Raw genomic sequence first — 13,928 nt, forward strand, 5'->3', positions numbered from 1 at the left:
GCAGCTTCACAACTTGTTCCCCGCCTTTCCCCCACCTACTGAAACAGAAAAATAAAACCCCCACTATGCCAGGAGGAAAAGCAATGCTCTGCAGGCGTGGAGGTGGCTGCACAAGAGGTCTCCAAGTGCTTTACAAAGCAAAGCCCCAAGCCCAGCACGGTCAAGAGCAGGGACTTGAAAATTGGGTGCAAGACCCTACAGACTCCAGATCCTGCTCCAGAGACAGCAGACTCACACACTGCAGGAGCAAAAAGGCTCCTTGACCATTCTCTGCCTTTTAAGGCCTCTGCATAGACTCAAACTGTATCAAAACAGGCAGAGCTGGAATGAGGGATCACCATCACCTTTCAACAGAGAGGGGAAACTGAGGCACGGACAGGTTATGCTTCCACAGACCAGCAGCGGAGGACAGAGGAGTCCCAGAGGAGGCACACGCTGCCTCTTGCCAGCTAAGCACGTTTGGTAATGTTCAGGACTTTTGCCTCCACAGACCTTTACCCTCCTAACGCTCAATTCCTAGAAAATGCAGGCAAATCTGGCAGGCGACCCACAGCACTGCTGGAGGGTCCCCGGTGCCCAGGCACGGACATACTGACCTCGCATGTACCCAGGGCACAGGAAGGGGAGGACCCCCATGGAGAACCTCCCTGTGCTGGGGACAGGGATGCAGCATCCCCCATCACCCCATGCATGCCAGCACCGAGGGGAGCACAATTTGGATCCACCCAAGATGAAGTATCCTGCTCTGTAAAGATCCCTAACCAACAGTTAAGTCCTGAGGAACACCAGCTCCTTTCTGTAAGCTCATGGCCATAGAAAAGCTGCCCCCTCTCTGCAGCACAACAACACGTGGCTGGAGGAAACACTGGTGCCAGGGAAAAAGGCAGAGGAAAAGCTCAGCCAGGCAGCGCGCCGCGGCCAGAGGCGCATCATTGGCCCTGTAGCACGCTGCTAGAAGGGGCTGGGACCAGACGTGACCAAGTGGTGGGATGGGTGGGTCAGGATGCACCAGTGAGAGCAGCTCTCCTCTCTGGCCATGCTGCCGTGTCCTTTCACCCTTGGATTACAGAAGGGGAGCTGGGTAGCAACGTGCAGTGCTGATGGCCAAGGGAGATGCTTCAGCTTGAAGATGGGGTCCCATCAAATCCCCACGGGCTGCCTGTTGCTTCTGCACGCTGGTGGGAGCCTGGATGAATGCTCTGGGTGAAGGCTGGCCCCATCAAGAATGACCCATAACTTGAATCCCACTCCCTCCCTGCACTTTCTTCTGGAGAAACTTATCCCAGCGCTTTTGTATGCTACACAAGGTTGCTGCTAGGTGGTTCCTGTGGTCTGCTCTGGAAATGGCTGCCGAACACAGCTGGGCTGAGGGATCCCTTGACAGCGATGTCCACGTTGCCCTCTTGTGCAGCATCCAGCACCGGGACCCTGAGTGAGGTCACCCTAAGTGAAGGGAGCCTGTCTGAGCGGCATCACGCAGCAGCCCACAAAGCCCCCTGAGATCCTGCATGCTCAGAGGTACAACCATGAGCAGGTAGGTGCGTGTCTGACGGCCAGCAGCTCACACTCCTGGTTCTCCACTTCGCTCCTTTGATTTATTACCCACAACTGTTCCTTACAGACTGCCTGGGAATGTCTAATGATGGGGAAATCAGAATTAGCAAATTGCTATTGTCTGTAAAAAGCAATACCAGGAACTGAACAACGTTTGCAAAACAGGACTTGGCAAAGGGAAAAACTAAAAGAGTGTGGGAGAAGGGAAGATCCTTAAAACACACAAATAAAAAAGTCTGGAATAACACAATGACCAGGAAGCAGAGGGACAAGCACACTCAGGGACCTGATGAAGCCAATAGCCAAAATGTGCAACTAAAAATAAGAAATAATGAAATAAAATGGGTTTCAGGCCACAGTTCTCTCACCTCTCCCCTCCAATTTCTTACCATCACTAGTGGAGTCGTTACTTAGCGAGCCTCTTTCTCGCTGCCCCTTATCGCAAGACATTTGGCGCATGATAATCACATCTATGAAGTTGGCCGCTGTCGTGGTGGTCTTACCGAGTGCTCGGAGCTCCTGTTCCTGCATTGAAAAGGGTTTACTTTGATTCTTTTCTCTACTGTGCTGCTCGGGGCCCGAGGCTGCGTGCTGCTGGTCCAGAGGGTGATGGTGCTGCTGGCTTTTCCCCTGTCCTCTGCTATAGTGATGAGAAGAACCAGGTCCGGAGGCAGGTAAAGGTCTCGACTCCATGGCTTTAATGGGTGAAGGCGACTGTTCAAGGTTGGCCCCACTGGGCAGCTTTGAGGTGAAGACGTTGTTGTCAGTCTGGGGTCGTTCTGCCTTGGCTTCCCGTGCCCTCGAGGCCTCTTTCTGCAGGACAGCCGGGTCCATCGGGGCCACGTAGCCGTCCACCGTGCTGATGGAGGAGCGCAGGGTGGAGGCCGAGGGGAAGGCAGCGGAGCGGATCGGTGACGTGGTAGTGGTGGAGGAGGATCTGGAAGGCAAATGAAGATGAGGCAAAGATGAGAGAAGCATGTGGAGAAAGGGGAGTGCTGTTACCAGAGCCCCAGTGTTCAGTGCTGCCTGGCCGAGGTCCTCGCAGGGCTCTTGAGCGTAGGGTTGGCCCGTGCAGGTAAGGAGGGCTCGGATGGAGCCTCCAGACAGTAACTGGCCATGGGTATTGGCTGTGGCTTGGATGCATCAACTGGAGACAATAAAACCCATGGACAGGTCCCAGAGACCTTCCTAACTCCACCACCAGGCAACTTTCAGTAAGAGAAGTGATACCTGCATTTGGGCATAGGGACACGCCTGCTTTCTTTCCTGGTAGTAGTAAAAGCCACCAGGAAAAGCAAAGGAAGTGGGCACCAAAATCTACCTCTCCCCATCACAACTTCCCTGTAAGCCCCAGTCCTGCTCCTGCTGAGACTGAAGGCCGAAACAACCCTTGCTCCATCTCAGAGGTGCCCCATGTGATGCTCATTAATTAACCGTCACGGTCATGCCGGTGCAGGGGTCCAGGCAAGTGGCAAGAACTGTGGCAGGGGGACGTACCGCAGGACGGAAGGGGTGGGGGTCTCTGAGGAGATGATCTTCATGCTCGTGTTGTGGAGCACGCTGGGGCGCTGCTGGATGGTCTCGTGGGTGCGGGGCGAGACAGGAGAGTGCTGGTGGCTGTGAGAGTGCGAGGACGAACGGCTGCTGGACTGCTCTGTACCTGGGGGAAAATACAAAGAAGGGCTTCTTTAGCTCCTTGTTTTATAGCCCCAACCCTACCTCCACCCAGCACGGGCCCCAATATGTGGTGCCAGGCTCATCCGCAGCCTACCTGGTCTCCAGATGGGTGCATGCTCCACCGTGGTTGATGCTAGGATGGATTTTTCACGCTCACGCTCCCGTTCCCGCTCCCGCTCTCGTTCCCTCTCGGACACTGATGATCCCGACTGTTTGGTCATGTGCGTAGGGCCTCCTGAAACCGAACCGAAAGGCAGTGAAAGGGCTGCAGACAGAGTGATTTTCCCTGGGGAACACCGCCTGCTTTTCACATTGCTGTGTCTGCAGAGCAGGTAAGGAACGGCTACATCCAAGGTCAACAGGAGCAGGACAGACAGGGGCAACCAGTGCGACAAAACCTGGGCAAAACACACAGTAGCTGTGCTGGTGCTGTCTCAAGGGTATGTTGTTCCACAAAGCTGCTTGCCAGCTGCCACTTTGGGGAAGAAGGTGTAAAAGCAAGGAAGTCCCCAACAAGCAGTATCAGAGAAGCTGGTTTAAGGGAACCAGTGGGCTGGTCCCTGCGTAAGAATGAATTTGGGCTCCCCCCATCTGCCCTAGCATGCTGAGCTCATGGCCCTGAATTGGTTAAGGGAGCCCTGCCCAACCGCTTTCCCATGGGAAGAGCAACCTGCAGCATTACCTGGGGAGAGCGGGGAGCTGCTGTGCCTGCTGCCAAAGGTCTGGGGGGGCCCGGGGATGTAGGTGATGCGGTCCATAGTGGTGGCGGAGGTGCCGGGGGTAGGGGGCACAAGGACGGGCAGGTGTGGCACTTGAGACAGGTCGATGATGCCTGGAGAGAGAAGCAAGAGGACTGTCAGGACGATACTGAGCCGCTGCAGCTTGGCTGTGCTGGAACAGGGAGTGATGCTGGGGAGGGTCGACCCGTCCTGTTGCTCTGGCACAGCGCACGAGGTGCCAGTGCACACATGGCCCCCAGGAGCTGACTGTCAGGGGAGGGGACCCTTTTGCAGGCAAATAACATGTCCTGCTCCTGGCAATAACAGGGAGGAAAATGCTGAGATCTATCCTTGCTGAGCGAGGGGGCTGCAGACGGCATCAGCTGCAGCTCCCCGCAGCCGGAGACCAATGCTGCTCTGCCTGTGGAGGGGCAGGAGCACTGCATCCCACACACTCGCCAGCACGCTCTGCTTTTTGCAGAAAGACAGATATCCTTCTGGGAGTGTGTTTTAATCTCCAAAGGCCAGCAGGTCCAGGCTGGGAAGTGCTCCCATGACCCAAAACCAGTGCTGGACATAAGGAGCCTCAAGTAACTCAAGATGGCAAAAAGAGCATCAAATTCCCCCTCAGCTGTCCCCCACGCTAACCAGCCAAGTTCCCACACTGCTGGGTTGCGCCGTGCTGCTGGCTTGGACCTTGGCCCCAGAGCTGGAGGTGGCAGTGCTGGCCTGACCCAGCCTCCTTCTCCCAATATGCCCCCAAACCCCTGGATAGTGCCGTTCCGGGAGGACCTGCTGCATAGTTGAGGGCGAGGGAGGGTTCCCGGGGTGACAAGCCACGCAGCATGTCTGCCCGCTGCGCCATGGCCGTGGCTGCGGCGTTGTGGTGCATCTGCTGGGATGTGATGTAGTCGTTGATGATGGTCTGTCGGTTCTCCATGGCAGCTGTGTCTGGGTAGCCCCGAATGAGGTACGGGGGGTAGAGATGGGGGTACGTGGGGCTTGGAGCCAGGTGCCTTGGCAGGTAGTAAGCAGCAGCTGGGAGAGAAAAGGATGCAGATGTGAAGTGGCTTTCCCCAGAGACCTCAGCCTTCGGAAAATAACAAGGGAAAAACCAATCCCAAACAGACCGTGCCCTTGCCGAAGGTACCTGCTTCCAGTTGGATTCCCCTTGGGATGGCGGCAGGGTCGAAAGCCAACGGGATGTGCCCTCGGTACAGGTCAACCCCGCTCACACCACGGAGCAGGTGCTCGTACGGGGAGATGGGGTGGTGGTGGTCAGCCACGGGAGCGTGCGGAGACTTGGAGTTGGTGAGCTCTCTTGATGTGGGGGTGATCTTTCTGTCCTGGGACACCGGCTTCCCGGCAGTGATGCTCCCTGCAGTGAGCAGAAGGAAATGAGTCAGAGACTGAGTGCTGCGGCCAAGCTGCGTCCCCGAGGGATGCCTGCGGCCAAGCATGTCCCCCAGGGATGCTCACAGCTACCCTGAACTCGAGGGACCTTTCCCTCCTCCCTGCCCCGTTACGCCACCAAGGCCGAGGCGAGCCAAGCCCTTGTTGCACCCGGGAGGAGAAGCCTGTCCCAAACCATCCCTTCACCCCAGCACATCCACACCAGGTGGTCTGTGAGTTCATCCTGGCCCGCGCAAGCAGCTGGCGGTGGAGTCTTGCTACCACGCTCCTCAGCAAGAGGACGTCACCGCTGCTGGGCAGAGCCGGGGACCCTGGAACTCCCGGCACTGGTGATGAAACACAGTTCAGGGTGTTTGAGCATCTGCCACCCTCTGGAGCCCTAAGCTCTTTCTCAGCACACGGAGGGGAGGTTGGATCATGTCAGGGACTTCTCTCGGTTCTCCCAACCTGAGCTGGGCATTTGTGGCACTTCTTGCCCAACCTAGGATAAGCATCACCAGCTACTGCATCTCTAACAGCAGGCTGGGGACAGTGGCTGACACAGAGCCACACCAAATGCTGCCCGGGCAGCAAGGAGCAACCCCCTCGCACACACACAGATGGATCCAGCCCCATCGTTGCCAACTTTAAAACAACTGGGGCTGCAACATGGGACACATGAAGCGCCGCTCCTCCTGCTTTCACGAAGCTTGGTGTCTCATCGTGGCTGCTAATAAATCAAACCTCTTGTTGGGGCAGAAGGAAAGCTCAGGCAACTCAGGGAAAGGTGCCTTCCAACTCTGACCCACACCATGGGGACTCCTTCTACAGATCCTCTGCACCCCAAAATCCTGTGAGCTCCAGACACACAAAATCCACCTTCCCACTGGCGCTTTGCAGGAACATTGATTTTTCCCTTGGGATTCCTCCCCACTGCCCAGGTGCTGCCTGCCCTGCGCTGTGCTCACCGTATGTGCCAGTCTCAAAGAGCCACCAACATCTGAAGGCTTCCCCCAAAATGATTGACCTAACCAGGAAGACAGCAGGGGCTGCGGCAACAGGACACACCGACCACAGAGAGCTGGAGCTAGCCCAGCTGGCAGCAAGTCATGGGGGAGGCTTTTTGGAGGAGCTCAGCACTGCACAGCCCCATCTCCCACTCCTCGCTGGGGAGGCGCATCCCAGCCTCGGTTTTTGGCAGACGGTGATGTCCTGTGCTGCACGCCCCCAAATCACAAGACTCTTGGGTTAGGACAAGGATTTGCAGGCGGAAGATGCAAAAGAACACGAAGCAGTTACCCGTAGCTAGCAGGCTTGGTGGGACAAGGTACCTTAGGGACTGGCTTCAGCACCGAACCTGCCCACAAACATGCCATGAAGCAAGAGGGTTTTTTGACCTCTGGATCTGAGCGTGTCTCACCAGAACACTGAGCCCAGCCCAGCCACAGGCCTGCTCCCCCAGAGCCCCAGGTCTGGCTCTGGGGGCAGGAGACAACTGATGCCAGCAGGCACAGGCAGACATGCTGCCCGGATCCACAGGCTCAGAAGGGATTAGATGTTCCTGGAGGTGGGGTGCCCAGGTGATGGATGAGGCATAAACACATGAGGTAGGCAAACACACACCAGACTGCTGAAAAGATCCCCCCACCTGGTGCACCAAGCACTGCTTTCCTGCCTGCCTTTAGAAACAAGGGCGCCCTGGGCCAGTGCCGGGACAGAGAAGACGTTTTCAAATCACCACCAGGTTCACTGGCCACGGTCGAGGTCTCCCTTTGGTTACCCCGGTGCAGACGTGGGGTGCCCTAGCTGCAACTGTGTGAGCACCCCCAGGAAGGGAGCTGAGCCCCAGACGTCCCTGGCAGCTACCCAGTGCTGTGAGTCAGCAGCGGCCGCAGGCAAGAGTGGGCGCGGGGTGCTGGGGAGAACGGGTTCAACAGGCACCTGCTGGGAATGGCTTGGGCAGGTGGGGTCAGCAGCCACCTCCCACGCACCTTGCCCGCTCAGCTTGCCAGGAACCTTAGCATCAAAAAAAAGATTTGCCAAGTACCTTCGTGCTGCCGTGGCGTGGACTCCCGCGTGGAGACCGGAGACCCTCTGTGCAAGTGGCTGCCGAATGCCGTGCTGTGTCCTGCCTGGTGGTCCTCGTAGGTGAGGGCACTTTGGTGGGGCTTGCCCGGCTCAGGTACTATCACAGGAGCCCCTCTGGCAATGGAGCCACCCGAGTTTGTCACTGGGCTTGGCCTGTTTTTCAGGCTTTCTTCATAAGCTCTTTCCAGATTCCTCGGATCTTGGATGACGTCCAGCGAGTGCACAGAGTGAAAAGTCCTGCCGGGACTGCCAATGATGGACCGCACGTCATGCTTTTTGGTACTCGAGGAGGAAGAGCCGCTGTCATACTTCAGTGGGGTACCCTGGGGACAGAAGGCAGAGAAGACGTCAAAGGGGTGTAGAGCAGAAGGGGATGCAGCGACCGCATCCCACCAAGTTTCAACGGGACTCATGCTTCCTTGTTCAGTGGGTCAGTACACCAGTTTACTTGGTCAAATGGCAATAGCCATCGGCAAAGCAGAGATAATAGCTCTGCGTGGTGCAGGGCAGGGTGGAGTGCCCATCTTGCATGTCTTGTTGTGCTCCAACAAGATGATGATGAGTCACTGCCGAAGGCTGGCTGTGCCCATCACGCCTCTCTCCTACACACACTGTGAAATGAGGTAGGACTATGAGGTGCCATGGGAACCCTCTAAATATTTGGAGCCCAACAGGAGACAGCATGCCACATTTCATCCTAACTACTGGCCTTGCTGGGTTGACACTTGCCCATAAAGGGAGGAGACCAAGATTATGTGCACCCAGAGACAAAACTGCCGAGGGCACCGAGTTGACTCTGGCCTTGAACAAGAGCCAAATGCGTCCCCTTCGATGTACACATGTGGATGGAACATCACTTTCTTTATGTGCCAGGGGGTGCTGAGCTCCCTTCCCTAGGTTTTGTATTTATCCACTGGGAAAGATCATAGAACAGTTTGTGTTGGAAGGGGCCCCATCAAAGGATGGAGAAGGGCAACCTGTACCCAAGCAGAGCCTCAATTCTAACCAGTGATGTGTTTGCAACCTGAAGCCCTCTCTGCTCCCCTTTTACCTTGGGAATGGTTCCCAGGGTCTGTGCAAGGACAGCAGCCTGAGTAGGACCAATCTCATCTGCTATTTACCCCATGCTCACCTGTGTGATGGAGCCTTCCTTCAGAGGTCTTGTCAGAGAGATGTCTGGTGTCCGCCTCAGCTCCTCCCGGGGAATTTCATGGATTGATCTTCCCGCTTCTTTCACCGTGGCCACTAGGCCTTCATGGGCTGGTTTCATTTTCAGAGGAGTAAGGCCCTCGTGAGACCTGACCTTGTAGGCATCAGATAAGTCCCTCGGTGGAGTGTTTTCCCTCTTGAGCTGTTTGGCTTCTCTTCTGAGGTAGTCCTCATGGGCCTCCACGTAGGACCGAGGTATTCCTGCAACCCCCAAGCAGATGATGGATGCAGAGGATGATTCCCAAGCCAGACACTGGACTCCCAGTCCCCGGGTGGATACTCAGTTCAAGGGGGTCTCTAGTTAATGCATGTAACTGGTACCCAACTGAGTACACAGAGCAGCTATATCACTAATGCAGCTGGACCACCTCACATCTGCCACCAATTTCTGGACCCATTTTGCACTAGCTTCAACCTGCCTTCATGCGAGTCACTGAAAATTCTACCCGACTTTGGTGAGAGCTTAGGTTGGTAGAAGCTGAGCAAGACTGAAAATCTCTCTGAGCACATAGCCGAGGCTGCAGAGATCTGCAGCTGGACCTTGATGTGTCCATCCTTATTTCCTTCTGCCCTAGCCTGACAACAACAAGGTGCCATGCATGTGAGATAATTCCCCACGTTACCTCTGGCCATGGCCATCTTCTGCTTGGAAGGTTTACCTTGTGTAATTGAGCCCCGTATGTGATGCTGCTCCTTTAGGTTATGGGGACTGTGTCGGTCTGGAGGGATCGCTCGACCCATGAGACCTAGAACAGATCCAAGGGGGAAAACTGGGTTGTGACACAGGAATTCACTTACAATGAGTACACGACAGTGCTACCAGGGACTCCTCAGACAACAAGGAAAAACATCAGCAATTTCTAAATTACTTAATTTGTCTTTTTTTAAAACGTGCTTCCTTTTTTTTTTTTTAGTCCTGAAGCTAGTCTGGGACTGGACAGAAACCAAAGGCAAATGGGGCCGTTTGTGTCCCTTGTTTTCCCACACTGGTCAGTTGCTGTTCTGTTGGGATGTGCTGCAGGGTACCAGCTAACCACTGCCAAAACACGGGCATGAGAAGGTCCATCATGTAGACAAGAGACAAGATGGGGGTCTCTGCGGGTCAATACTAACAAAGCATGGGTGAAAGGTTTCACTTAGACCCACCTTCGATGCTGGCAGATAAGGTATCACGGGCTGATAATCCTCGGCTGATCCTCCCCTCCATCATATCGTAGGTCCGCTTGGTTCCTGTGGTCTCATGCGAAGCTCCTGTGCTCCTGCTGTCTTCTTTGGGACACTGAGAAGCAGCAACTCCACCTGGGGAAGGGAACACCGACAACCACCATCAGGAACATGGAAAGTCAGCACCGGCCAAGGGAGGGTGTTTACTGCTGTTTGCGTGCGTTGCTGAAAGGTCAGATCCCATCCCAGCATCAGCCACCACTCAGCAATGCCAGAAACATCGCATGAGGTTGGCTTCCAAGAAATTCAGCTGGTGTTTTCTCCCCTCCCTGCCTGCCTCAGACTCCAGATCTGTGCCTCCCGCTTGGGTAGGAACATCTGCCCTGTCGTGTCCCGCTCCCTCCCTCCCTCCCCAGTGGGGGCCATCATGTAGGCAGCGGGACAGCCCGGAGCCAGCGTGGCGCTGGTGTGAGCAGCTGCGGTTCCACTGAACTTGGCCCTGTGGGTCTGGGGATTTTTATTTTTCTTCCCGTTTGTTTTGATTTTTGCTAGACACCTACTGTTTGGGATCTTGGCCAGCCTTAACATTTGCCGAGACACTCCCTGGGTGAGAAAATCAAGGCAAAGTGGGGAGAGGCAAAGCTGAGAATGATTCCTTTGAAACAGCGGTGAGCGCGCAAAAGAACTGGGAGAGACGGCGAAAAGACCCACGCAGGGCTGATGGAGCGAGGACTAACATGATGGGAGACCACCAACTACATCCTCATCTGAACCTGGAGCAGACTCTTCTGCAAATGAACAGTGGACAACTGTCCTGAGCTACAGCCCCCACCCCTCTGCAAGCACAGCCCTACCCGTGCCAGGCAGCATCGTGCCCACCCTGGGTGATGGGCATCCATCATGTGCGGCGAGCTGTGAATTTAGCAGGCAGCTTCTGAGCCAGCCGAATGCTTCGTGTTTATGTAATGAGCTCTGAGCAGGGATGTTGGCTTGGAGAGATAAACGCCTCTGCCCATCGTCCGTGGCCTGGCCATCCCTGCCAAGGATTGCCAGTGCCCTGATCCTCCTCTTCACGGGCACAGAAGGTGGTTATACAATTAGAGAAAATGGGGGAGAAGTTAAAAACATTCATTCCATCATGGACAATAGAGAACAAAAGTCCTCCTCAGCAAAACCAGTAATTAATAAAATGGGATTATTACAACTTCACACCCACTACTGGTTTCCACAATCAGCACCCACTCAATCCAGAAAGTGTTTGGGGCTGTATATGGGGAAACAAGAGGGGGATCTGTCCCTGAGCCTTCACTTCAGACTCATTTGACAGGAGAAATCTGGGGGTGATGTTCAGAATCAGCCAAGCACCTTGCGGCAGATGCGGGGCGATGTGCCTGCACCCTGTCATCAAGGCACATCTGTTGCCAACAGCCCTTCTGCAGAAGGGGACGTGGTCCCGGGCACCCTTTGTACCGCTGGGAAGCAGGGGGAGGGCCCGAGGGAGAAGAGAGACCAAACAGAAAGAAAATCACTCCAAACCCACGTCCCTTGCCTTGCAGAAGCCATCAGCAATCATATGCAGAATGAGAATAACCAATCTAGCACAATTCAGCTCGCACATGCTACAGGATCTCGTCTCATTACAGCTCTTTTATTTTAAGCACCCTCATGACACTAAAGAATTTGCAATTTTTTTCCTGCTTGCCAAAATTCATAATCACCAATAATTTCAGTTTTCTTATTTAATTTTTTTTTTTAACTCTTCCGTTCCAGGCTGTGAAGCCTCGCCGGGCTGTACGGGGGGAAGGAGAGAGGCAGCAGGGCTGGCTAGGCTGCAGAAGCAGACAAGATTACTCAGGATGCGATAAATGCTATCAAGCATGTAAAAGGCTGCTGTGGAGAGGAAGGAATTAATTCCTCATCCATGTCCACGGGGGGTAGGGCGAGACGTGATGGGCTCAGGCTGGAGCCAGGGAGCTGGGCTGACAGCGATGAGTGCGTGCAATGGGGAAGGGTCTGGTCTGCAGGTCTCCGCTGCCCAGAGTGGGATCCCAGCTCTGGGCACCGGTAGCCCTCGCTGCCGGGAGCCTTCCCCATCTCTCCCTTGGTGGCACCATTTTTGAGATCAACCTCATTCGACTCCAAGCCCGGGAAAAGGAGATTAAAATAGCTTCTTGCACAAACAAGTCCTGAAATGCTTCCTGCGTCCTCCCTGGTCTGAGCCCTGCCAACTGTCCCAAAGGGCACCCAGACACGAGTCTCCCATGGTGACACTTATCTGGGCGAGAGTTGACAGCGAATGTGGGCAGGCATGGGACAAGTTGGTTTCCACACGGCAGGCGAGAGGCACGGCACAGAGCCCTGTCCTGAAAGGTCCCTGTGGTCCCAGGGCACACACAGAGGTGGCATCAGCTGAAGCTTGCGAGTTGTCCCCTGTGGCCTGACCTAAACTCTCTGCCTCCGGCCCCAGATGAAACAACCAGCCTGCGATGAAACCAGCTGCCTACACTTGTGGGCAGGAGGAAGGGGACTTCTGCTGCATGCCCTCTGCCTACATGACTAACTACAGGACTCGGGCTGCCAGGCAGACTAAAAGGGATGCTCTGCCCCAGGGCAGAGCTCCTTAGTCACCTCCAAACTCAACTGAGAACAGAGGTGACACATGAGGACTGCAGTCCCCGTGCAGGTCAGAGCACACACCAGTATTTTACCTCAAGAGGACGCGGGGCTGTGATGTCTGTAACTTGGCTCTTCCCAACCCCAGCTGCGGGCGAGGAGGAGCCCGGCTCCACGCCAGAGATGCCCGGCCCAGCGCATGGCGAAAGGCGAGCATGGAGGAGTTGTTTCCAGCTTCACTGGAGAGGAACATCTGCTTATCTCTAATGGGAGCCACCGGGACTTACAGAGCAGCTTTGATGGCCAGTGCTGCGATCGGATGAGCAGGCGCAGAGGAGGCAGGAGCAGCTGGTGACTGCCTGCTGATACCGCTAACGCAGCGAGGCACCGTCGGCATTTACTGAGGAAGCGCGTTATCGTGCAGCGGGGGTGCGAGCTCTGACATGGCTTTCGGGTCTCTCCAGAGCCCCCTTGGGAGCAGCCCAGCTGCTCGCCTGGCTTTGCTTCGCTGTACTCTTTTTGCACTGCTCGCCAGCCGGGCAGGGTCAGCCCGGTTAACAAGTGACACCGTCTGTGCTGGGGGCAGCTTCTCACCCCAGACGGGGCTCCGGGCATGGCCCTCAGGGTCCCCAGCACCTCCAGGCGACAGCAGCCAGCAACAGGCCAATGCACCCTCCGGACAGGCTCCTTGCAGGAATGGCTTCACCCCCTCCAATACCTACAGATGCTGTAGCAAAGCTCACAAGATACTGAGGCACGGTGCTGCTGGGCCCAGGAGGATTCCTGCAGGGCAGCCCCATGCTGGAAAAGCTGCATGGTGCCCAAGATGTTGCAGGTGGGAATCTGATGTCCGAATAAACCTTTATGTCAAACTACCTGACTTGCCTCTATCTTTCAGGTTCTTGAGTCCCACCTTGGCTCAAGAGCTTGGGGAAGCTCTCATAACATTTTCAGACAGTCCCCTCCTGCGCAGAGTGCTAGTGGTGAAGGCAATACCTTCCCATCTGGTCCTCTCTTGCCCCCTGCTCCCCAAATCCAACCAAAACCAGAGATATTGTCCACGGCCACAGCCTCATCGCGGCCCTGCCCACCAGCAAAGCCTCCTCCAAGGCAAGATAACTACGCGGGACAGAAGGAAACCCATCCAGGCTGTAGGCAGGCATAGTGGGAAGGGAAAGAAACGACACTGGAAGCAAAGACGCGAGGCTGGCCTGTTGCACTTCGTCAGCCTTTCCTCAAATAGCTCCCGACGCCCAGCCACAGCGGCACAAACCCCTGGCGCCTGCCCGAAAAAGGCAGAGGATTATGACTTACCCTCATAGGACAGCACGTGGCCTTTCTTGCCTTCGTAGATGACATGTCCTTTGGGCATGGCATCCTCTCTCGCCTTCTCTGCTCTGCTGGGGCTGTCTTCTCCGATTATCCTGGTAATGGTTCCTTTGTACAGCACTTCTGCCGGGGTGCCCTTGGAAAGCCACCAAGATCCATATTTAACAGTGTCACAAGCAATTA

The 13,928-nt window shown here is 55.5% G+C and overlaps 1 protein-coding gene across 17 annotated transcripts in view; it reads right to left on the reverse strand.

Annotated features, from left to right (window-relative positions):
• Positions 1 to 13,928, reverse strand: part of NCOR2 (nuclear receptor corepressor 2) — a 257,821-nt gene that overhangs the window by 12,110 nt on the left and 231,783 nt on the right. For 10 of the 17 annotated variants that reach the window (XM_049804498.1, XM_049804497.1, XM_049804495.1 and 7 more), the window contains 11 exons: positions 13,731 to 13,881; positions 9,786 to 9,938; positions 9,299 to 9,385; positions 8,563 to 8,840; positions 7,390 to 7,753; positions 5,101 to 5,328; positions 4,743 to 4,988; positions 3,914 to 4,063; positions 3,326 to 3,466; positions 3,052 to 3,214; positions 1,944 to 2,491 (listed from right to left, as the gene is read on the reverse strand). In XM_049804498.1, the coding sequence (XP_049660455.1) occupies positions 1,944 to 2,491; positions 3,052 to 3,214; positions 3,326 to 3,466; positions 3,914 to 4,063; positions 4,743 to 4,988; positions 5,101 to 5,328; positions 7,390 to 7,753; positions 8,563 to 8,840; positions 9,299 to 9,385; positions 9,786 to 9,938; positions 13,731 to 13,881 (2,509 nt within the window). The remainder of the gene's footprint in view (positions 1 to 1,943; positions 2,492 to 3,051; positions 3,215 to 3,325; positions 3,467 to 3,913; positions 4,064 to 4,742; positions 4,989 to 5,100; positions 5,329 to 7,389; positions 7,754 to 8,562; positions 8,841 to 9,298; positions 9,386 to 9,785; positions 9,939 to 13,730; positions 13,882 to 13,928) is intronic. The other 7 variants (XM_049804508.1, XM_049804507.1, XM_049804509.1 and 4 more) reach the window with 1 other exon arrangement.

This window comes from Accipiter gentilis, chromosome 7 (assembly GCF_929443795.1).
Source record: "Accipiter gentilis chromosome 7, bAccGen1.1, whole genome shotgun sequence".
NCBI lineage: Eukaryota > Metazoa > Chordata > Aves > Accipitriformes > Accipitridae > Astur > Astur gentilis.